This window comes from Melopsittacus undulatus, chromosome 5 (assembly GCF_012275295.1).
Source record: "Melopsittacus undulatus isolate bMelUnd1 chromosome 5, bMelUnd1.mat.Z, whole genome shotgun sequence".
Lineage (NCBI taxonomy): Eukaryota > Metazoa > Chordata > Aves > Psittaciformes > Psittaculidae > Melopsittacus > Melopsittacus undulatus.
This window is the reverse complement of record NC_047531.1, coordinates 82,003,019-82,027,423: the sequence shown is the minus strand read 5'-3', so window position 1 is coordinate 82,027,423 and position 24,405 is coordinate 82,003,019. Positions and strand designations below refer to the sequence as shown.

The 24,405-nt window shown below is 50.1% G+C and overlaps 1 protein-coding gene across 1 annotated transcript; it reads right to left on the bottom strand.

Annotated features, from left to right (window-relative positions):
• On the bottom strand, nt 1-4,056 carry BHLHE41 (basic helix-loop-helix family member e41). Its single transcript, XM_034063131.1, has 5 exons — nt 3,854-4,056; nt 3,579-3,642; nt 3,195-3,302; nt 2,842-2,953; nt 1-2,731 (listed from the first exon to the last, which is right to left on the bottom strand). The coding sequence occupies exons 1-5, from the start codon at nt 3,913-3,915 to the stop codon at nt 1,698-1,700; spliced, it is 1,380 nt and encodes a 459-aa protein (XP_033919022.1). The 5' UTR covers nt 3,916-4,056; the 3' UTR covers nt 1-1,697.
• Nucleotides 4,057-24,405: the final 20,349 nt, after the last annotated feature.

Sequence of the window (24,405 nt, the reverse complement as noted above, 5' to 3'; positions counted from 1 at the left end):
TTTTGTGTATTAAAGTTTTTATTCCTTAGTAAGAATTTTTTTTTAATCACAAAATAGTGTGGAAATATTTAGATAATAGAATTCATGGAGTGCTGGAAAATACTGAATATAAAGATTGATTTCTAATATATCACATACTAAACTGTTCTAAACCAGCTGGTTTCTTGCAGACAGGATTTATTTTTTTTTTAATAATTTAAGACAGCATAAGCTTGTATCAAGCATAAGCATTGTAACAAAAGTGCAACTTTTTCAGCAACCCCCCCCCGAAGTTTTTAACTGAAAATATCATTAACACATATTTTCTCCCTACAAAAATAGCATGTCAGACATCATTAATTGGATGTATTAACAACTTATTTACACACAGCCACTCTGTAGGCCAGTAAGAGAGTAATTTTTTTCTTTCTTTTTTTTTTTTTACGTTGTTTAAACACAGCGTTTGAGGCAAAACAGTAGCAACAGCAGCAGCGGATGCACCAAACAGACGGACAGAGCCCGCACGGACGGACGGACGGATGGACGCGCTCATGCCTCGCCAGGCTGTCATGTCTCACCTCTTACGTAACATTCAAGTGAGATTTCTCACAGTGCTACCTTGGCAACAAACTAAAAATATCTAGGCAAGGTCTTGGTTTAAGCCTTCTTCTAAAAGCTTTATCCGTGTGATTATCTGGCAGTCTGGTTTGTCTCCGGGAAGGGAAACAGTGGCATTTGAGCACAGGATGACGGGGAGAGCCCACTTGGGAAACTTACCCCAACTGGTCTAATCGCTTCTGATTGCACAGTGAGGTGTGTTACCTACGGCCTCCGCTTTGTGTCCCTCGGATTTAGGATAAAGTGAGTGAGGAGTAGTTCAGGCTGACGAGTTGCTCTGTGTTTTCTTGAAGGGGAGAAAGGAGGGGGGGCTATTTTTTTGTAGTTCAGTGCAGAAACATTCATTTCATACAGCAAGGTTCGGGGGGAAATCTCTCGGGGACATACTGAATTAAATAGAGAGGGTGAGAACAAATGCACTTGCCACACCTGTATACCTTAGCCGAAAAGAAATAATAATTATAAAATAAACACAAGGTTACATAATGGGTCTGCCCCTCCTTCCCTTGCACACCCAAAACTCGCCGTAGCCAGCGGCAGCCCCGGGTGCTCAAGGCACTGCAGGTTCGGGCTCGGGGTGCTGCCGTCTCTCTGCGCTCCTGCTCTCAAGTAAAGTGCTAGCGCGGGTGCGGGGGCCTGCCCTCCTTCCTTCCTTCCATTGCTTCGCTTTGCCCCGCCCGCACCCCGAACCCACCCGGGGCTCCCGGGCCGCGAGTGCAAGTTCCTATGAACCCATTGCAAATAAGGTGCAACATTTAAGTTACCTTAGAAAGAGAGAGAGGAAAAAAAGTATCCTTACTATTTCTTCTTCTTTTTTTTCCTTGTTTTTCCTTATTTAAGCATGTATAAAGCCAAACATTAAAAAAATACTGAGTAGCAAATTTTCTCCTTGACGGTGCTCTGCGGGGCACCGAGGCTCCCCTCGGGGAGGCCGCTCCCCACCATCCCGCAACCGCCAGCTCCCGGCTCGGCTCGGCCCGGCCCCGGCTACCCCTTACAGATGCCGCCCTGCCCTCCATAGGAAACCGGGGGCGCAGGTGCCGGCCCGACGGCCCCTCCCTGCCCCGCGGCGGCGGTGGGGGCTCCCGGCCGGCGGCGTCTCAGGGGCCCTCGGCACCGGGCTCCTCAGCAGTCGCGGTATCGGCCTCCTCGCCGGGCTCGGCGGCGGCCATCCCGGCGGCGGCGGCGGCAGCGAAGGGGTGCGGGAGGTGTGGAGCCGGGGGCAGCCCGGCGGCCGCGGCCACCACTTTCTCGGAGGGGCCGAGCACGGACGAGAGGCAGGGGAAGGAGGAGGCGGCGGCCGCGGCCGCGGCAGCCGCGGCCTGGGCCGGGATGCCCGGGTAGAGGAGCGGGATGGGGGCGGCGGGGTAGAGATACTTCTCCAGGCTGCCTTTATCCAGGAAGGGCTGCATGTAGGCTGCGGCGGCGGATGGGGAGATGAAGTAGAAGGGTAGGCAGAAAGGGGCCGCAGCCGGCTGTCCGAAGGGGACCCCACCGCCGCCCGCCCCGAGGGCCATCAGCGAGCCCAGCAGTGCGGCGTCGGGTCTCACCAGGGCTGCCGCAGCCGCTGCCGCCGCAGCCGCCTCGGCTCCCCGAGCCGCCAGCCCCGGCGGGGTGGGCATGGGGCTGCCACCGCGGTCCAGCTTCAGCCGCTTGGGCGCGGGGGGAGCCTCTTCCCCCGACGGCTCCTGCTTGATGGCCAGGGAGGGCAGCGCGCTCCCGGTAGCCGCAGGGCCGCGCTCGGCGCGAGCCTCGCCCTCCCCGCCGTAGCCACTGTCCGTGTCCGTGTCGGTCTCAGCGCTGAGCTCGGCGGCGTGAGTCCGCTGGATGACGGGCACGCAGTTAGCCTGGCCCTCCGGCTTGTGGCCCGGCGCGCATGGGGGGGCGGGCGTGGAGGAAGAGGAGGAGGATCCCTTGCAGAGGGGGCCTGGCGGCTGCGAGAGGAGCTGGGGGCCGGGGAGGAACTGCGACGAAATGGAGTGCAGGTGGCCGAGGAGCTGGGCGCATCGCTGCTCACGGGGAGTCCAGCTCTCGAAGCGGGAGAGGTACTGCAGCACTTCCTTGGCGCACGTCTGAAAACCCGAGTGGAAGGCGTCCAGGTCGGCCTGCACGGGGGACTTCATGGACCGCTCCCCTGCGGGGGACAAAGAGAGGGGACAGCGTTTGCTCGGGGCTCCACCGTGGGGTGCCCCGCTCGTCGCCTTTCCCGCACCCCCCCGTCCGCTGTCGGTGCCCCCCTCTTACCATTCTGCAGAGCAATGATCTTCTGGTGCTGCTGCTCCGTTAAGGCTGTTAACGCTTTCAAGTGTTTCAAAGTCAATTCCAGCACCACCGCTTTCTCCAGATGTCCCAGCGTCTGAAAGGCAAAGGAAGGGGGCAGCTTGGCTGGCTAACTCCCGGCATGCTGTGGCCACTGCCAAACGCCCGGCCGCCTCTGTAACTTAGGGAAACTGGTCCCCGAGGCCAGTTATGGGCAGGCAGGCAGGTAAACGGGCAGGCAGCACGGCGTCCCGCACCCCGATGCCCCTCGGGCTGCGCGGCAGGCAGGCTGCCGGAGCCTGCATCTGCATGTACATCTACGCCCCTCTGCACCTTACCGTCAACTTCAGATGCTCGGGCAGTAAATCCTTCAGCTGGGCAATGCACTCGTTAATCCTGTCTCGCCTCTTCTTTTCTATCAGTCTATGTGGCAGTTTGTATGTTTCCTAATTAGCAGAATCCGGAAAAGCCAAGCGTTAGACAGAGTCCCTCGGAACGCCGACCAAAACCAAAACAAATGTCACGCCGACCACATGCCGCGCAAATTATCACCAAGGCACCGCTCTCCTCGCCGTGCCAGCTAGCTCGGAAACCCGCTTGTACTTCGTGGGGGGGGAAGTTAAAGCGGAGCCGTCCGGGGATGCTCCTGGGGGTGCAGCTGCGCCGTGAGATTTAGCGACCCCCAAATAAGCGCTCGAGTGAGAACAACCCCAGAAACTTACCTTGCTCTCGTCCCTCTTCACGCCTCTTTTGGGTTTGCACATATACAGGGAAGGGTAGTCCAGCCTGGAGAGAAACACAAAGATCCGGCATCGGCAAGAGCCAGGACTAGAGGGCAGGCAGACGGAGGGCCGGGGATCGGGCAGGGGATGGCCGGGAGGACGCGGAGGGAGGCTATCCCCGCGCACTGGCTCTGCTGCCAGCGCCTCACAGCACTTTCTGCAGGGGACCAAACGCCGTAGAGCCAGGAGCCGGAGGTGCTTCCCTGGCTCCTTACCCTATAAAATCCCTGTGCTCCAGTAACTGCCTCTCCGGCAAGCGGGAGATTCCTTCATCCATGTCTGGCAGCGGCTGACGTTTCGTCGCTGCTTTTGATGGAGCCGGCGGGATGCTGAGATGAGTCCGTGGAGATCCGCGAGCGCCGCTGCGCACATGCAGCCTCCGTTCCCCCCTTCCCCGTGCAGCGGCCAAAGTGTGCGGCGGCTCTTCCGTCCCCGTCCCCGTCCCCGTCCCCGTCCCCCCCTTCCCTTCCCCTGCTCTGCCTCCGCCGCTGCCGCTCCCCCTGCCCGCCTCGCTCCCGCTGCCGCGGGGCACGCGCGCCGACAGCCGGCCCCGCACACGGCTCACGTGCGGCGGGCGCCGGGCGGGGGGCGGGACCGGGGCGGGGGGAGGGGAAGTGGTGTCGGGAGGGGGGGGGGGGATGTCCCCGCCGGCGGCCCAGGGTCCGCCCTGCCAGACACCGGCTTCCCCCCCCCCCGTGTTACTGCTGCTGTCATCGTCGTTGCCGTAGTTATTACTACGTGAACCCTCATTACTTCTCGCAATTTTATTATTATTATTGTAATTTTATCATTTTACTCGTACTTGGGGAGAAGAAGCCGCCCGTGGAAAACGTGCCCACGGGGGGGGGATCGAGCCCCTCTCCTCGGAGGAGTAGGTAGGGCGTCACGTTTTGTATACGTCGTATACACATATAAGGGTGCGTGAGCACGAACAGGCGCACACGCGTAGTTGTTTTGCTGTGCCGCAGCTTTCGCCCTCCGGTGATACCGCTCGGCAGACCTTTGGACTGGAGAAGAGTCCGCCTGCAACGCCAGACCGGGGCCACACACGCTTCTTATATATGTACGGATACATACATATACCAATTATATGCCCATCTATATATATGTATATCCACCTAAGACAAGCCTATCTGTACGCTGACGCTGCCCTCCTGACAGGCAGCCCGCATCCCCTCCGGGCGCAGGGGGTGACATTGGAGCCGATTTACACCGGTGCAGCGTGACCGCCCGCGGCAGTCCCTGGACGGGGCGGAACGGGAACCCCCCCTGCCGCCGCTCCCCCCCTCCGCCGGCGGCGGCACCGACAGCCGCCTCCCTAATCCCGTCTCACACTGGTACGAGCACAGGGCCGGCAACGTGACCCGACCTGCTGCCACATCACTGCTGCCGGCAGCAACTGCTGCCGCTGCTCCGCCTCCCCCCCCCCCCCCCCCATGGGCACCGGCACACACGGCGGCACCGGGCAGCACCGGGCACTCCCCCCCCCCCCCCCAGCTCGGGCTATGGGGCACCGTACCCTTCTAGCCGCGCACCCCCTCCCTTTGCTGGGCAGCGCACCAGGACGCGGACCCCCCCATTGGAAGGTGGGGGTGCTGCTGCTGCCCCGGGGTAATGGGGGGCTCTTCCCGTGCCCCGGGAGCAGGCGCTGTGTGTGTCCCTGCGTGCGCTGTGTTTGTGTGCACGCCGGCGCCGCATGTGCGGCCCTGCAACGTGCGGGGTGTGCAGTGGGGGGGGCGCGGGGGGATATGCGGGGTGTGCAGAGGATCCGTCCCACGTGCTATGGGGAGATAACACACACACACACCCGAAATCTCCCCCTCCCTGCCCCTTATTCCCAGACACAGGGACGGGCAGGCGGCGTTCTCTCTGGTATTCCCGGTGGGAAGTGTCAGCAGCAGAGGAGATCCATAGCGATGTGTTTATCCCCCCCATTCGCGCAAGCCCTGGCCGCTTGCCTTTCGTTTGGTTAAGCTTCTCTCTCTCCCTCCCTCTCTCCCTTCTGCTCCAGCTCCCGGAGGTGCGGGACCCCCAACCGCAGGGCACACTAAGGAGGGGGCAGCTTCGGGCTCCCACAGCTCGTGGGAGGGAATTAGTCCACAAGCATGCCCCCGACAGCCGAAAGAGAAAAGATCTTCGTCATTCCTTCCTAACGATGGTGCTTTACAGGTAATCTTGCCGGGAGCGTAACTCGTGATGTTAGATGCGGAGGGGCTGGGCTGCTGGAACCCCACTGCCCCGCTGCGAAGTGCGAATGAGGTTGTAGGAGCACCAAAGGCTCTGATGAGGTGTTGGAGGCTCCTGCTTGGCAGGCAAGTGAGTGGCTCTGCAGGCTGGTATAGCCCTTTTCCCTGTTACAGCCTGATGGCATCTCCACACTGTCTGCAAGTAAACTGGGGGCTAAAAATAACCAACATAAATGTATACCAGATGCCCATAGGTTATGTTTGGGAACGTCAGAAGAGGCTTGTGGACTGCTGCAGAGGTTGTTGGGAGAATCTGCTCCTGGTGGGAAAAATGAGCTGTTACATAGGCTGGACTGTATGGACCCTCAGGAAGGATGATTGTAGGGTGGTGTTGGTTGCCTCAAGATAGGCATCCATGTTGGACATCTAAAGTGGAGCTACAGGCTGTCTTGCTAGGCAGTGGAGAGAAACAACCACCTTCAGCATGAAATTCCTCTCTTCCTGACTTGGACTGGTCTTTGAGGAAAGCATCAAGAAAACTAGAGGCACAGTCCCAATAAAAGAAGGAGCTTAACCCTGAGATAAATCACATGGAGACCTTTTGGGGGAGTGCTGACTCAAAGGGAGCTTGAACTCTGAAAGGAAAGACCATTTTCTTTAGCTGATTACTCCCATGGGCAGCAAAGCAAGGCTTTGTGTGGCTTCTGTGACTAATATAAGGGTGGGGAGATAGGGGTAAGCATTTCTGGAGCACCTTCTTGTGGGGCACCTGGAGCATTTCTGGACCATTTTTGCCAGTTCCATCATCTCAGCAGCAACCTGCAAACCTTCAAATTATGGAAACAATGCCCAGAGTGAGACTTGGCCCCTAGGAGAAGAAGTCTTAATTGTGGGATTCCTCTGGAACCAATTGGGAATGGAAATCAAAGATGAGCAAAGGATGCAAAACATGAGCCGAGACAGCTGGAGACTTTGTAAAAGGAGTTCAAGCAACATCTGGAAGCTTCTAAGAGAGGTTTATAAGAGGTCACCTGCAGACAAGGATAAAAAGCTTCATTGTCAAGGGAGAATGCAAAGTTCTCCTGGAAGACTCCCAGTTTAAAATGGCAAGATGGATCAAAGATGTGATCGGCAGCATGACTGTCATGGAAAAGAATGCGTTCCAGAAAACAGGAGGCACAAGAAACCTTTGACCAATGTACAAGCCAAGATGAACCACACCAAAGAGTTAAGAAACTGAACAAAATCATTCGGAAAAGGAAATCAAAAGCTTGCAGGTCACTGCAGGAAGAAACAGCCTCGTGCTGTAGACAAGGGCTATCCAGAACACCGCCTACTACCAAATGCTCACCACCATTTTCAGTCTGCAGGAGGAAGGAATCAGACTGACTATCCCAGCTGAATAAGTGTAAAACCCACAGTCTTTGAGGAGAATACCTCTGGGAGTGTTATTCAACTCAGTCCATAACCACAACGTAAGGAAATGGCTCTGAAATAGGGCACCTAGGAGGCAACTTGATGGGTTCAGCTCTTACGGCAGACAGTATTTGCCTTCTGGATAAAGGATTAAATTATCTAGCCTGGCTATATGACTAGAATTAACCATCAGAGAGAGCTGGTCAGCCACATACTACAAAGTGAGGGACAAAGAGAGTTCAGCTGAAGGACCTGGATCATTTTAGTTGAGTAACAGAGATATTACTGAAGACTTCCAAGGTAAACTGGACATTGACTATTAATAGATTTTCAGTTATGGGATGACCGGATTGAGACCAGGGGAAAAGAATGAAGCAAGAGCACATAAAAACCTGAGCTGGGTAAGGAAAAAGGTCTGGCTGCCCCAGAGTCCAGCAGGAGATGCCTCGGGAGGAGCAGACAAACAGAGCATGCATGTAATGAATGCCCTGCAGGCTGGTCTCCCAGGTCCTGGTGTCCTGTGGTGCAGAAACTAACTGAGCCAGAAACGATATCTGAGTGTTTAATGGGAAGCCAAAGACACCGTGAGAGGCAGAGGAATTTGCCAAGGTGCTTAAATCATGAGCTGCAGCAGAGCATTGGGCCAGGAAGCAGACTGATGAGAAGCTGGTCAGTCACCAGGAGTCCTGTCAGCACAGCTCTGTGGCTAATGCAGAGAAAAGAAAAGAGAACTTTCCATTTTTGAGAGTGCCACACTCACCCAATGTATGTAAAACATACATTCAAAAGAGACAGTGGCCATGCAAAAATGCAGCTGAATTCAGAAGCAGAAATAAAATAACCTGACTGTGGGAAGGTGGTAAGCCAAGACAAGATAGGACGTGCAATGAAGCCTTTTGCAGTGCTGTAAAATGGGGAAATAGAGGTAGGTCCAGCTTGGGAGTGCAAAGTCAGGTCCTCATTTTTGTGCAGGACTGCTACAAAAGCCTTACAAGGGAGCCATTGGTCACAGAGACCATGTGAAATGAGTGATATTGACAGAGATGGCCCAAAGTCTACCAGAGCAGCCAAGCTAGACCAGCACTTGGGATAATGGTGGCTGAGCTAATCAGATTGAAATGGATAGTGGTGACAGGAGAGCACTGATGTTTCTAAACCTGAGAAAGTCAGATTGGTGAAACAGGGGCACTGGAGCAAAAAGCATGATGTTGTCCTCAGTGCCCCATGTCTGTAGCTGTGTGATAAACACCAGGAGCTGTGCCTTACTCTGTCAGTTTAGAAATACCCTTTAAAGCTGTGTTTCAAGTGTAGTAAATTACTTGTGGGTAGCTGGTCTGCAATGAATGGCTCTCCTGCTTCCACCATAAAGGTGGCTCCACTTCGAGGTCACTTCCAGCTCTGACTGATGAGAGGGTCTGAAACCTGCCTGGAGACCTGGGACCCTCATAGATTCTTAACCAACAACTCAGTCAGATCTTGTGGATGTGAAATAGAAATCATCTCCATCTGCCTGCTGGATGTTTTCCAGGAGCAGCAACCAGGGACAAATAAAACAACCTTCCCTGTAGGTCCCTGCTCTGAAGTCACTGGAAAGCAGCTGAATCTGTGAATGAAAATGCCTTGGGTGATACCAGTGGGTCCAGTTTGGTCATTCACAATAGATATTGACAGGCAGAAGTGGACCTTAAAGATGGGGAAGACTGCTTCTGAGCAAAGTCCAGTCTAAGTGATGGTCAGGGTTTGCATAATGCACCAGCTCCACTGGAGAGGCTGGTGGGGAAGGTCAGGCAGACCATGCCAGCAGAAGGCCTTGAGTGGCCTCAGCCTTTCCGGACGTCTGTTGTTCTTTGGCTATTTATGGGTGCATGCCGAGACCTTTGAACAAGAAGCAGTAGGTGCAGTTGCACATGGCTTGTGATAAGTTCAAGGCTGACAGTCTGTAACTGGTCCCAAAGGAAAGGGAGTAGTTTCAAAAGCAGGTAACTTATGCCTCCTACACTAGTGGTGATGGGGAATTTCCACTGAAAGGAACAAAACAGACTGCATGGAGCTGGCCCTCTCCCCAGCCATTTGCAGAGGTGCAGGTCTGTAGGACTCTGCTCCTATTACAGAAGGTTTGTTTGTAGATTTGCTAACATTGCAAAACCTTGCACAGGCAAAGTGACAGAGGGAGAGCTTTTTAGTGTCCGACAGAATGAGATTTAGCAGTTTCAACTAGTGCAATTCCTGCCAGTAGTTAGATTTACTGATAAGTTTTGTTGGTGTTTGCACTACCAGGAACACTACAGTAAGGGGAGGCCATGCATCATTGCAATAGCTCACTCCATGGGCCTAGGAATTCCAAATGCAATTTGGCCAAATATTAAGGAAAGTGTCAGTTTTGCAACTGCACAGTTAACTACACTTCTGGGCATGAATGGAGTAGCAGTGTTGCCTACTACTACAGTCCAGGCAGCAGCTTTGGGGCACAGTGCAAACAATGTCGTGGGTGCAAAATGGAAGAGATGATTCTTCAAGGGGATGAATGCAGAGAAGGAGATGCTTGTTTCATCTCTTAAAACTTGCATATGTGCAAATGCTTCTAGTTCATCCAAGAGAATGGGAAGGGCAATGCCAGGGAGGGAGCGTGGGCTCCTGAACCTGTTCACACCAGAAGGTGCATCACAGAAAGGATCCCAATAAGATATGACTATAAAATGAGGTGGGAAACTCAATTGTCCTGAAATGAGGTATACGTTTGGAGCACAATGAATTGTGTATTTGGAGTATTGAGGGGAAAACATTCTGGTAATGGTGGGAAAAATTGGGATTTAGGGTGAAATACTTCATGAAAGTTATAGTGCATGGAAGTGACCTGTAGAGCACTTTGTTAGGTGACATCTGGACCAGGAAGTTCTGAGATTATTATTTCAAAACTGGAGAATGTTTTGAATGATTCTGGGTTTCTGTACATTCCCAAAAAGCCTTAGCTAAGCTAAAGGAAAAATCCTATTGGGTAAGATCCAGGAAGGATGTAGAAGATGCGTGCAGGAGATGAATGCCTCTGTTGCAAATAACAGTCCCACAGAAACACAGAGAGCTGCCATGAAATAATATCTGTCAGAGTAATTTCATTAATGGTCTGCATTGCCTGATGTTGGGTTTCTGTCTGAAGCAGATTCTGGGAGCTGCAGACTATTTCACAAAATGCCCTGCAGCTTGTCTGTTAGGACACCAGCGCCAGATGTCCGAGTGAAAGACGTCCTCTCCCTCCAAGTCCTAGGAGGTATGGGAGTATTGCACAAAGCTCAAGGGAGAAACACTGAATCCAGAGCATTTCAGCAGATCTGTGAGGTGGTTGGGATCCCTAAAACATCTCCATGTGACCACAGCCTGAAGGGCTGGGGGGTGTTTTATTGCATACTCTTCCAGTCAACTGGTTTGCTCCTCAGAACTGCATCAAGGGGCAACACCCAGCACATTCCCGTCCTTTTGAAGACCTCAGGAGTAGCAAAGCACTTCCTCACAGTTCTGGTGAAAAGCTAAGGACTTCTGCATGCCTTTTTGTGGAGTTTCAGGAAAAGAACAAAGGTTTGGATCATGCATAGAAGCACATGTTTGTTTGGACGGGGCTTTTTGTTTCTTTATTTTTTACAGTGGAAATCTGGGATATTTTACAGTCTTAGAAAAAGCAGAATGAGACTCTTAAGGATAAACCTAGAGGAATACTATGGGACTTGTATAGAAGGGCATACAGTCCTGACCTGCATATTCACGTATGTATACTCTGGTATACAGAGTACAGTGGGGTCCTGAAACAAAATCCCATGCTATCATGAGGCTGATTAGAATATGCACTAGGGGAAAACATGTGGGGAAACAAAACTTCAGGAGTTTGCTCTTTCTCTGCTCTTCCCTTATTGCAAATGTAGCTGTGAAAAGCCAAGGCAAGGCTGGAGAAGCTGAAGCACAAATCCCCTTCCTCCCCACTGGCACCAAATGGGCAGACATTTGCTTGCAGGCTGCAAGCACACTGAATGCACCTTGAGAGTACTGTGAACAGCTGCCTGGGAGGGAATGAAGGAGCAGAAAACGATGAGAAAAGGGAGTACAAATATTTTGGATTAGCAATGGGAAAATACCTTTACAGAAGCGTACTGTGTAATTACAGATAAGTAAGAATGTGTCATTCATCATTTCTTAAATGATTTCCCCTTGTTCTCTGCACGGTGGGTTTGTTAGAGCCTTGTCATTCTGAGCTCCTTCAGGATAAAGGAGGTGGCTGAGAGGGCAGGTGTGGGAAGGGGGATGAGTCCTCCTAAACCTAAGGGTGTAGGACAGGCAGGACAGTCACCCTCCTCTATGAAACAGTGACTGCTCCATCCCAGACACTTGGCTGCAGACAGGTAAGTGCAAAGAAGCTGAGAGAGAAGGCAGGGAAAAAGCTCAGTGATTGTTTTTGGGTACAAGACCCAGGCTCCTCTTGCATGAGTCCTCCTGGGTTCAAGGCAGAAGAGCTGTTTTTTAGTATGAACAAAGACTCTAGTGGAGACCCTCCAAATCTCTGTTAGTTTTCTCTTCAGAGCTGGGATGATCCTGAAGAACCTGCATTTCTGATAGACCTTTAGGGGCAGAAGATGCAACAGTGTTTTTTCTGTCTCTTTCATCATAGACCACTGTCCTCAGGCCATCCTGCTGCCCTCTTGCTACATGATAAGGGCGCATAAGGGCATACAGGTTTGGAAGTGCTGAGCCTTTTAACTGGAAAGACAGTAGGAGAAATCAGGGAATCTCTTTGTGCCTGTCTGCTTCTGTCACCACCCCACATCTACCTGGAGTATGTAAGCAAGGAGAGACCCTCTGCACTGTATAAAGGTGCCACTGGACAGGCAAGCCAAATTCTTCCCTGCTGACCCAGGATGGGCACCAGCTGCAGTCAAGATCTGGATCATAATCAGGACAGTACAGAGCTCAACACAGACACACAGGAAAAAGGACACTCATGTCTGATGATCACTAAAACCTGTTGTCCCAGGGGGAAGGGTAAGACACCCCTTAGACCCATCCTGGCTTGTCAGAAAGTATCTAGGATACCTCTGGACCTTGTACCAACTGGGAAATACCCTCTCAACCACTGTGCCTGTATTCCCTGCTCCCTCCGGGGTGCCCTTTGCTCCAGGCCAGATGGCAGGGATGGTCGCCTGTGCTGGCAGTGTTTCCTGAGGCATGCAGTGCCATGGGGTGCACGCTCTGAAGCTCTTGTGATTCCTGCATTGCAGGGGTCATTGCCTGCAGTGTTATTCATCTCCCCCTTGCTTTCCCAGGCTGCTGCTGCTGCAGCCCAGGCTGGAGCACCAGCTCTGCATGGTGCCTGGCTGCATGCGAGCAGTGGCAGTGGCAGGCCTGGCAAGGCTCCCTTCTTCACAGGGAGACTCTCCTCCCCTCGGATGAGCAGGTTTCCAGACAGCTCCTTTTATGAGGACAGATTTCAACAAGGCTCTAAAACCCAGCCTCGTATAACTTGTCTCCCAGTCTTGTCCTCTGTGTCCTGCTGGGGAGGTATTGCATGACCCCCTTTAAGCTGTCGGCAGCCAGGCTTTCAACGTGGCAAGGGGGCCGGGCTGTGTCTGGGCAAATGTTTTCTTTCTGCGGTCAGAAAACAGGGCCGGGCAAAGGCGCTGTGCCCGAGGCACATCCTGACAATGAGCCCCTGCCCACCCAGGCCACGCTGGGTCCCGATCTCCCACATTGATGGCAGGAACAGCGAGGGTGGCAGAGACCGTGGGTCTGCCCCAGGGGCAGCGCTTCTCCCTCTGGAGCAATGGGAACCTTGGTGTGGAGGAATGGGGTGGGGGGAAGTGTGCCAGGAAGAGATCCCAGGGTGTGCCAGTGGGATGGGAACATGCTTGTGCCACCCATGCAGCTCACTTCTGAGGCATGCTGGCATCCTCTGCTCCAGCGCTGATGCCCTGTTAAAAGGTGGTGGACAGCCTGCGCATCTCAGTGTGATCACCAGGGACCCCTGCTCTCAGGCAGACCTTGCTGAGGTGCAGTTGCATCATTCCCCACACACACACACATGCACCCCACAGCCATGAGGGTCCAGATCATCTTTTCATAACAATACCTTACATCTGGTCACCAGGCACAAACCCACCATGCCTGCATGGCCTTGGCAAAGAGCAGAGACTTAAATCACCAAACCCAAGGCCACACTTCAGTATGTTCACTATGTACCTATTAAAGCTCATGATTTTATGTCAGGATTTGAGGTCCGTGGTATAATAAGATCCATGGTTTTATTGTCCTTTGTTTACTGTTCTGAACAAGGTGTGAGGAGGAAGCAATAGGTCAGAGGGGTGCAGGACTCTTGGAAGCAAGCAGGTGAGCCAGGGAAAGCAGTGGGTGATGCTCATCACACCTCCTAGCATTCAGATCAGGGCTGGGGTGAATCTCCTTTGTTGTGAGGAGGAGAAGGCATGCAGACATTTCACTTCTTTCCTTGAACCTTACTCTGCCATAGCCATGGCCAAAGTTCAGCCCTTGGAGCTCTGCACAGTGGTCCAGTCCTTTGCGAGGGTGTCTTGCCTGTGGGCTTTGCAATGTGGCACAAGCCCCTATTTAAGACCCCCAGTGTGTAAAGTCATGACCAAGACAATAAGGCCTTGACCAGAACTGTGCTCCCCGAGGAGCAGAGGCACCATGAGTCCATGCCCTGTGAGCTGAGCTGAGGTGATGAAAGCCCAGCTGGCCAGCAGTCAGGCAAGCAGGACCACTACCACATTGCTGTTCCCCAGCCCCACAGACCTAATGGTGAAGGAGATGAGAAAGTTTTGATTGTATTACTTTGTAATTTACAGATTAATACTATAATTCATGCTCTTGTTTGTTTGCTTTAAACACCTTTTCCACTGTTCCTCAAGGCATCTGTACGCATGGGAGCCCTTGGGGGTTTGGCTGTCACATAACTCTGGCTCTGCAGGACTGGCACAGGAGCTGGGCACCAGTGTAATGGCCAGTGCCTGCAGTGGGACAGTATGTCTCCTTCAAGTCTTTACCTTCTGTGGGGCCAGAACAGACCCAAAGAAGAAACATTTGCCTCCAGGAGTGCTACCCCAGTGTCTGTGTTTTCAGTCTCCTTTCTGGGGCTGTGCGCTGGAAGAATCTCCTCAAAGCACTTGGATACATCTCAATGTGGCAAAGTCCATGCCCGCAGCTTGAGATCCTGCTAGCACCAGCAATGGATGCCAGCATCAGGTGAGGTTCAGATCCATGTCTCCATGCCTGTGGAGTTCAGGCCAGCTGAGAAGTGTGGACTTTCTCAGCAGAAGGAGGAAAAAGAACCCTTGATGCCATGTTGACTTTAATCGCCTTGCTTATGCCACTGTCTGGCAGCTGAAACCCTGGCAATGTGAGACCTGGTAGCAGTTTCTAGCATGGTCCTGCATGCAACATGGTGCTTTAGGGTACTAGAGTAAAAGTTGAGATTATTAGGGTAAAATTGGTCTTAAAGAGAAAATAGAATGACATAAAATGAAAATGCAGCTATCTGCTTCCCTTGAGTTGAACTTGATGTATTTTAATTTAAATGGGAGGCATCACGTAACTTACAGATAGCACTTTAAAGCACTAGTCAGAAACATATTGCCAGTGCTAGATAGTGGCACATTTTAGCAGTAGTACGATGGACATAAAGCTCTTTAATACACTCAGAAAACAACACCTCAAATACTCTGCGAAGAGAAACATTTGGGCCTCATCAGGAAAGCACAGAGCTAGGGGCAGGAAGAAATGCACATTGTCTACTGCAGTATCTTGTGTGTACCTTGGTGTCCTTTTGTCAGTGTCTGAAAGTTTTGAATGGCAAGAACAGAAAACATCCATCACAAAGGTGCAGCGAGGCGAGTCTGTGCACGTGAAGCATTTGGAAACCCTTGGGAGCCTTGCCCAGCCGTCATACTGTGACCTTGGGCTGGGGTGAATGAGACAAGCTCCTTATGTCCCTTCATCTAATGATCAGAGGAGCTTCACTTGAATGCAGCTTGCACCATGGGTCCCAAGAGCAAAAGCTCTCAAGCTTCTGGGCTTCTCCAAGGTGGTGTTTATGTTCATGATGCATTGCAAGTGGAATAAGATTCCCACCCCCAGGCGAAGGCTTTGGGGAGGTGCACAGAGCTCATGCCTCCAGAAATGCCCCATCACGTGGAGCTGGTGCCCAGGTGACAAAACGTGTCTTTCTGCTGCAGTCCTGGGAAGGCAAACCTCTCCCAGCTCCCAGTGGAGTGCTTGAGTTCCCACTCAACACACAGAGTGCCGAGGACAGTGTGGAGAGAGCTGCTTTGATGGCCTGGCATCGATATCAAAGCTGGGTACGGGGCCCTATTTTCCACTCAAGGCTGCTGCAAGACGGTGCCTCTTTCCTCTGGAGGGGGAAGCTCGTGTGCGGGGCAGGAAGCCACCATGGAACAGCCAGCTCAGGAAGGGGCCGGGGCCAAGATTTTGTTTTTAACCTGTTTCTTGTTTATTTAAGCCTTTGAGGAAGATGAATAAAAGCAGCCGCTGAGAGAGGCCAGCTGTGTCGCAATCGGAGCTGTGTGTACTGACTGGGTCACAGTGGTGGCAGGGAAGGCAGCCCATGTGATGGCAGGAACCTCCTCTCTGGTCATCCATCAGTCTTGCAGACCCACCAGCATCTTGCACAGGAGCCAGAGCGCTCAAAGCAGGTATCCTGGGCACACCAATGTCAAGCCAGCAGCAGCCATTCAATGCTGCTGCTTCAGCTGGCTGCAGGAGAGTTGTGCTGCCTGTCAGGCAGTGGTACAAGATCAGGGATTTGAAGCTTCCAAGGTCTCTGATGAAGGAAGAGTTAGAGATACTTTTGTCCTGGTCATTTTCTGCAGAACAGGTAAAAGTAACTTGTTCCCCACTGCAGAGCTGCATCAGTCCAGGGTAGATTTGCCCCTGGGGCTGATTGAGCCTTTGCCCCTGCCACCTGTTAATGCTGCCCATACCATAGGGCTCACTGCCTCCTACCCTGAAAGTGAGCATCTTACAGACTTCCTGGCCCTCTGCACAGCACAGAGAGATGTAAAACCACCATGTGCATGATGCTGCAAATAGGGCAGCAACAGGTTCGCCATGGTCAGACATTTTTGTTGCTGTTCACATTTCCACCACGTCATTCATGCTCCCAGCTTTGGGCTCCTGGTTTTGGTAAGACCAAATTCCCACTCCATCACAGCAGTGCTCAACAGTGAGACCAGATATGGGCTGTGGGGGAATGTCCACCTCCTGTCCCCTACCTGCACTGGCTGCCACCTCCCCTGGCTGTGATCCCACAGTGCACTAGTTTGGGAACTTACTAGTTTGGGAACCCCCAACTCTTCCCACCAGGTGCCACAAGAGGTCCTGGCTGCATGGGGATTGGAATCACTGGGCTTGATTTAAAACCAGAATTTGGCCATAGAGCTGGGAGGTAAACACACAGTTTCCTATTCCAGAAAATATAGATTGGGTAGAGGTATCTTTCTAGGCTATTTTTAAAGGGCAAAGAATGAGTGCCTGCTTGAAGTTATCCCAACTTTTAAAGAGGTAAATGTAAAAATTGGTTAAAGTGAGAGCATGACCATGGGGAAGGTTTGACTGGGGGCTGGGGTCGGAGTACAATGCATAGAATAAAGTGAGAGACTCATGGGTTTGGATCCTCTAACTTTCATCAGTAGGTGCTAACTCCTGTTAATCCCTGTGATTAACAGAATGACCTGTAAGGGACCCTTGGTTTAACCCACATGGGCCTGTGCATTTCGAAGAGCACTGGGGCCCATTTTAGGATGAATTTCGGGAACATCCTGCCCCCTTAAGAGAACAGGTGGATGTATCCTGATCTATTTGTAATTCTACTTCCAACTTTGCTTAAAAAGTAAATGAAGATGTTACAAAGATCTAGCTGACCAAAAAACCCAGCTCTGGCCAGTCACTTCAGGCTAACCTAATGCAATTATCATTCTTATCCATATTGTCATGCAGTTAGTCCTGCTGAGCCTAGCACTCAACTGTCCTGATTTTTCATCATGAATTCTCTTTGTTCTTCTTCAAGTATTACTCCTGATTAAGGGCTGTGATTTGAGAAACTTAGTGTCAGGTTTTAAAGTGACAGTTGATTTTTCTTTTGGCAAGTTTGTTTTGTATGGATAAGCTTTTACATTGCATTGACATAGTTTTCACTCCTTTGTACTGTTTTGGTTCCCTCTGTATATACTCTTCTCTGAAAACACTGTGGAGTTTGTGCTCTCAGAGAGGGTGATAAAGCCTCTTGCAGGTGTTTCTATGCGTGGGGGAATGATCTGAGATGGAAGTAGGCACCAGGAATGCAAATTCCCGGTGCAATTTGGGTCACATGTCCAAAGGGAATTATCATTCCTCACATGCTTTCTCACACAGCAGGACGCGGGAGCAGAGGGGTTTCTGCCTTGGACTGGGCTCCCAGTTCATCTCCTCCCCTGCCTTGTCTCTGAAGGTGCCCAATTGCCAAGTGCTGTAAAGCCAGAATGAGAAATGCCAGAATGGCCAATCATAAGTTGCCCATAGGAAAATACTTTTCTACCCCCAGGCATTTGTCACTTGGCACATCCCCTGGAGAGTTCTGGTTTATATCCCTTCTGCATGATTATCTCAGATGAGGTCACTCCAGTGATATCCACAACCTATATAAATGCCCATGCAGTTTTTTTCAGACCTCCTGAACATTTTATCTTGGCAATCTCCTGTGGCAGCAAATCCCCATCTGGAGGTGCATTGCCAAAAGCATCCCCATTCCTCTGGCCATCCACTGCTCATTTTTAACATCAAATCAAACAGTCCCATTCTCTTCTACTGAACAATATCCTGGACTTCCTTGTTCCAGCCTCCCTTGGACTTTGCTCTCTGTATCAGTCACTCAGTACCACATTTATTAATATTCCCTTCCACTCCTGGTCCACCTTTGCAGGTGGTTAAGGAGGATAAGGATGTTTCTTATCATCTTGAGCAGGGGTCTTTTTGTCCCTTGAGGCACAAAACTGCCTCCCACCCCACTGGTGGCTCACCAGGCCTGCAGGTATGGTATGGGTTATTTTGAGGTCCAGGCAGAGGTACTCGTGCTGTAGGTGCAACCAAATCAGGAGCTGTCTCAGCTGAGTTGCTAATGAGATTTGCTCCTGTTACCCTGATCCGGACCAAGACCTGTGGAGTGCAGGCAGCCTGAGCTCTACCTCAGTGCCTGGTAAAACAGGTGTAAAAAGAGGAGCCAAAGCAGGAAAGTGATTTTAAAAGCAATTGCAGCTATCAGAGAGAAAGGAGGGGGAAAATCTAGCACACACATGGTATTGTGGCACATCAAGAGCAATGGGAGTGAGGGTTTGAATGGCAGCATCCCTTTGGAGGTTCCTGTGAAAAGGAAAGCAGATCATTTAAGTGTTCCCCATTCAGCTTGGGCTGTAGCTGCCCAGAAGAGATTTCCTGTGCTCTAGATAACATGCAAAGCTAGTGGGAAGTTGCCAGAAAACACCACTGTGGCTGCAGAAGAGGTCTTCTTGTTACTCATTATGGATGCATGACACAAAAGGCTTTTTCTCCTTCTGACTTGTAGTTTAAGCTTAGCATTTGGTACTTCTGGAACAGTGGATGTCCAAGGGCATGGCTCTCCATGACTGTGCCCATGTAAAGTGACCTGTGTTGGCAAGAGTGGATGACAGTCAGAGACACCACTGACATCATTTTAAGGCTGGGTGAACACATTGCAGCTGGAAAAACACTCAAAAATGGCATTTATACACCTTGTACAGCCAACTGCAGCATAGGCAGTGCTGGTAGGGATGCTTGCTTTTCAAGTTATTCAATACATCCACTATACAACCCCATTTTCAGTCAACTAAAGCATTGCCAAACATTGTAAGTTGATTTTTTTCATGCCGTATGACTGTCTCTGTCTTCTTTGAGGGAAAGATCCAGCCAAAAGGCCAATGCCTGGCACCAAGCACAAAAGTCAGGGCAGAAGAAGGTTTTTCACACCACCCAAAGTGCTTCTGTGACCTTCAAGCTGAACATGACCCTGCTTTGGAGTAAGGACTTGAAATTTGGCAGGAGGGAAGATGTGCCAGGATGCCTCATCCCTGGCAGGGTTTAAGGCCAGGCTAGGCTGGGCTTTGAGCAACCTGGTCTAGTGGAAGGTGTCCCTCCCCTTGAGATGATCTTTAAGGTCCCTTCCAACCCAAACCATTCTATGATTCTGTGATAATGATTTGCCATGGGTCTCTCAGTTACCTCCCACCTGTGAAAGCCTCCATCTCCCATCACCTCCTGCTTGGCTGTGGCACCTCCCTGCTGCTGCCAGGCCCTGTGTTGTCTGAGCTGTCTGTCCTCTGCCTGGTGCCTCTTGGTTTTACAGCCCTGCTAATGAGCCACGGGGCTGTCATAACGGTGTGAGACCATGGGATTTCTGTCTTTCTGTGACTTGAAAAACTACATCCAGAAAGTTGTGTTAAAGATTATTACAGCTGCACAATGAAGTATTGAGAGGTTTAGAAGTGCCAGGATTGAACTGACCTGTGCAAATTCAATTCACGTCCAAAGCTGGTTTAAAAGAGGTATCTATTGCTATTTTGCTTCATCCCACACAGCTGGCTTTCACATCTGAAGTCTCATGCAGTTTTAGTTACGGTGTACTGATAAACCTCCAACCTTTTGTTGCTTTTTTCAACATAGCTTGAACCAAAAGTGTTTGAAATCAGTTGAGATTTCACAAATGTTACTGTTGCTGTGTATCCTAAAAGCAATACTTTTCCTTGCATCTTGTGCAGCAATCATATGAAAGAGGCATTTAGGGCAGAGACCCAATTTTTGCCATTAGCCCATCAGCTTTTATCTGGATGCCCATGAGCAGACAGGCTGGTGCAGATGGGGCCCAGCTCCATGATGCCCTGAATTACAGGATGGCACAGGATGGTCAAGTGTGGTTTTGGCCACATGGATCAACCCCATCATAACTGACTGTCTCTGTTGTCTGATCATTGCTGCACCAGCACCCTTGTCAGCTGATATTTATAAAAGAAATACATCCAAGGGTTTTCATAGCAGCAGAACTACATGAGCAGGCAACTGAAGTTTCATTTCCTTCAGCACAGTATTGCTAATATATAGCTATTAATTCTTTACAATAAGATCATTCATGCCCTTATGCTTAGAAAAGGCACTTGCCTGGGTTCAGATGGCAGGGGTACAGCTCCTAGCTCTGCCACAGACTGACCTTGAACAGGCCTCGACCCAGCTCACTGGGCATATTTAGGGATGCATGTCCCATTGATACTACTTGGAGACAAGCACCTGAGTACTCCAGTGGTTCTGCTAGACTGAGAGTCCTCAAGAGAGCCTAAGCTTACAGAAGGCAATTACTCTGTGCCTCAGTTCTTCATTTTGAAACAGCAATACAGGCAGGTCTTGGTCTTTCTAGGGGCACCTTACCATGCTCTTGAACAACTTTACCTTGACATCCTGCATCACAATGTCACAGAGATAGAGAAAAGGTGCTCCCATGCCCCACTCTGCCCCTGCTTCTCTTCCTGCAGGTCACTGTCTGCAGGTTTTCCAAATGTGAGTGTATCTAGCCTGTTTGTTCAGCCAGTCCATGGATCTTATGTTGTGCATGGCTTTGCTTTGAGATATCTCAAAATTCCCTGTTACTCTGTGTGGCAGAGCTTTCTAGCGTGAGCTTTCTCTCATTCTCTTTCTCTCATCATCTGGGTGGGCTCTGCCTCTTCCTACATAGCCAGTGCCCTGCACACCCCATTAGTTTGGAGACTGAGGTCTCTTGCTTTGCTTTTCTCACACTATGGGACTTTCTACAGAAAGAGAAAGGGCCTGGAAAGCCTTCCTGAAGGATGAGTCCACCACTGCAGAATGAGATCTTCTAGAATTGATGACTATTACCAAATATTGGGAAAGCCCATTGATGAAGTGATGAAGCTAGATGGGGGGCCCTGTTTTAACATGGGTCCTGAGGAATGGATAATAAATTAATACCAAGAAATGCAGAGGAACCCAAGCAGGAGGGAGTGACACAACAAGACAGTTGCAGCAACGGCACCTTTGACTCTACCATGCTGGTTGGATGATTGTACTTTCAGCCTTGTTCTTTTCACACAGTTTCCCTTTTGTCTAATGTACAGCCCCACGTGTCTCACAGTTATTACCTATGGGTGCTCAAGGGATTTATGCAAGAGCTTAACTGTCTTAGGTGTAGTCAATTTAGTGGGAAATAGTGATGTGGTAAGCAGCATTTGCAGCTAATTAAAATGCTACCCTTTAAAATAATTTTTGCTAATTACTAATATTTGACAGCACTATTTTAACTGCACTTTCCATGTTCCATGGGGATTTGAGCTCTGTTAATTTCCCACTGGCTCTCTTGGTCCCATTTAGCTTACCAAAATGACCATGAAATTAAAAAACCTTAGTCATTTTACTTCTCTGGGAATTAATGCTAGCAGTAACAGGGGAAAAAATAAAAGCTGATGGGAAAAATATGACAAAATTCAGGCCATTTCCCCTTTTATTCCCCCAAGAAGGCAATTATGCTATAGTGCTGACTGACCCACTGGAGCAGAGAAGCTGCTCTGAGCACAAGCTGTGTTTGCTCTGCCAGGAGGAAGATGCACAGAGCTGCATTTCCGTTACAAACAACACTGTTGTCCTGTGAGGGTGGGCAGTGAGTTAGTGCTAAATAGCATTCTCTTGGCCTCAAAATGAGTCAGTATCTGTCAAAATGGGTTGGTTGATCTTTTAACTCCCACTCTGGGCATTGGCCACTAAAATGAAGCTACTAACCCTGTGCAAAGCCAGACACTAAACCACCGGCAGGATGAGCTCTAGACCCCACGTGTGTTGTTTCCCAGGTTCCTGCTCTGCTTAACAGACCACTGCTTTCCCCTGTAAGACAGAAATGTCCTTTAAAACAGATGAAAAAGAGAGTGGGAACGTGAGACTTCTGTTTGGAATAAGGCTGAGTGTATTTGCAGCATCCTCACATCATCACAGCAATCCAAACACTGAAATAACATCACTATGTGAATTTGCAAGAAAAATTGCTCAGTTATTTAGCAATAAAATCTCCAGTTTTATTGCTAAATCAGCCTCCAACAGTCACTCTGAAAACAGTGTAAACATTCAACACGAGATTGTTCAACAAGGACAATCAAAAATATATCCGTTGTTTTTTTAACTGAAAGGGAAGGCTCACATCCTTTCACTGAACGCATGTCTGCACAGATCACCGTCAGCTCTTATTCATCGGATATGTTTAGCTATTTGCATTAATTCCTGTCACTTGGGTCTTACTTGCCTAGCCATTGTGATAGCTTTGTTCTACATGCTTTAACTAAGTTCTGGGTCTTTCTTGGAAGTACAGGGTACATTATTTTCTGGTCCTCTATTGTACACCCAGCATCCTATACCTGCCCTGCACACATCCCTCCCTGGCAGCCTGCCTCTCATTCTCTCTTCACAACAAGAGGGTAACCAGAAGAGTTACTGCCCTGGTCCCATCACTTGTCAATCCTGTGCACATCATATAACCTCTCCTTGCCTTTTAAAGCCATGAAGCTGCATCAGTTCTGGTGGGATGAGCCTAGCAGCAAGGATTTGTTCTTCTGCGTTTGCTTTCCCCACTTGTAAACTGAGCATCACAATACTTGCCTAGATCAAAGGGGGTACAGGGAAAATTAAATAATGTATGTATGTAAAGCATTTTGAAAGATGAAAGGTGCTATATAAGTACAAAGTGTTAACAAAAAAACCCACCCAAAACAGCACCCTCCACACACACAGAGGCTGGCTACTGATGTAAGGCTCCAGTTTATTCTGTTAGAAATGCATGAAGTCAAAATAATTGCCACTAACAAACAAATGAAGAATTAGGTTATGCCAAGCCCTAAAACAGCTAGGCAGGGGACCGAGAGCCTTGCCTCCTACTGTGGCTGAGTTAGGGCACCTGTATGAACAAGAAGGAGCTGAAAGTGTGCCCACAATAGGGATTTGGAAGGGAAGGTACTTCCTGCATCACCAGATCATCTCAAGCAACCATGTCAAATGGTGCAATTCAAAAACTGATAGCACAGTGTCTTACAGCAAGCTATGTTTCTTGCTATTCCCCAGCCTCTGTGCTCCCATGGTTAGAAACCTTCTGGCTTTCAGGCTAAATGTACTCATGGCCATTTGTATCCATTTGTCCTTGTGCCAACATTGTTTTAAGTTTAACACAAGGTATTTATAGGCCAGTTGTGTCCTCTCTAACCTTTGATGTTGTTAGGCTGAACAAGGCAATCCCTTTCAGTTTCCTGTTGTTAAGTAGGGTCTCCAGTCCTCCACCAAACACCCTACCAACACTTAGTTACTCTTGTTCCAGTCACAATTCATCTCTCTCAAATTCAGAAATAAAGCTGTATGTAGCCCCTCATGGGGTCCACCAGTACTTGTTCTCCATCATTAATACCTTTCAGGCCCATGTTAGCAATACTTGGTAGTGCCTGGATCACATTTGCCTTTTTCCATACCCATGCTATGCTGCCATTTCATCGTAACCCTGTGACTAGCCAAGGCGCTTGAGACTTATTTTCCCAGAGAAACATTGACACTTCTGCCTTACGTGCCAAACCTTACATTTGGCACAATTGAATTTCATCCTATTCCCATTGTTCCCACCCTCAAGGTCACACAGTTCTTCCTGTTTGATAGGCTGGGCCTCTTGTGTATTGACAAGCACTCGCATGTCTGTGTCATCAGGAAATTTCACGATGCACTCCTCCCTCCTTTGTGTGACAGGCAAATATTAACTGAAAGCAGTCCCCAAGCAGCCCTCAGACATTTCCACTAGCAACCGCATTCCAGATCTGCTTTCAGCACATCTTGCTTTCATCTCCCCTCCTGCTATGTCTCACCTATCTTGAGGCATGGTTGGGGTTCTTCCAGAAGGAAAGATGATGCAAGTCCGTAGGGCTTGCTGGACCTAGCCAGTGCTTTAAAAGCGGTTGTGTTCCCTTGAGGACATTGCAAAAGAGAGACAGAGAAGTTGCGAAGCACTGACATTTCATAACAATGCTAAGCCAAGAAAATAAAATACTCAGGGTAACTTTGGATGGGAGGGAGTATTCTTCAAC

Excerpts from the sequence above, each read along its gene's own strand:
- BHLHE41 (XM_034063131.1), bottom strand. The coding sequence starts at position 3,915 with ATGGATGAAGGAATCTCCCGCTTGCCGGAGAGGCAGTTACTGGAGCAC. Across the intron at positions 3,643-3,853 it reads GAGCACAGGGATTTTATAGG|GCTGGACTACCCTTCCCTGT; the intron begins GTAAGGAGCCAG and ends GTTTCTCTCCAG. Across the intron at positions 2,732-2,841 it reads GATCATTGCTCTGCAGAATG|GGGAGCGGTCCATGAAGTCC; the intron begins GTAAGAGGGGGG and ends TGTCCCCCGCAG.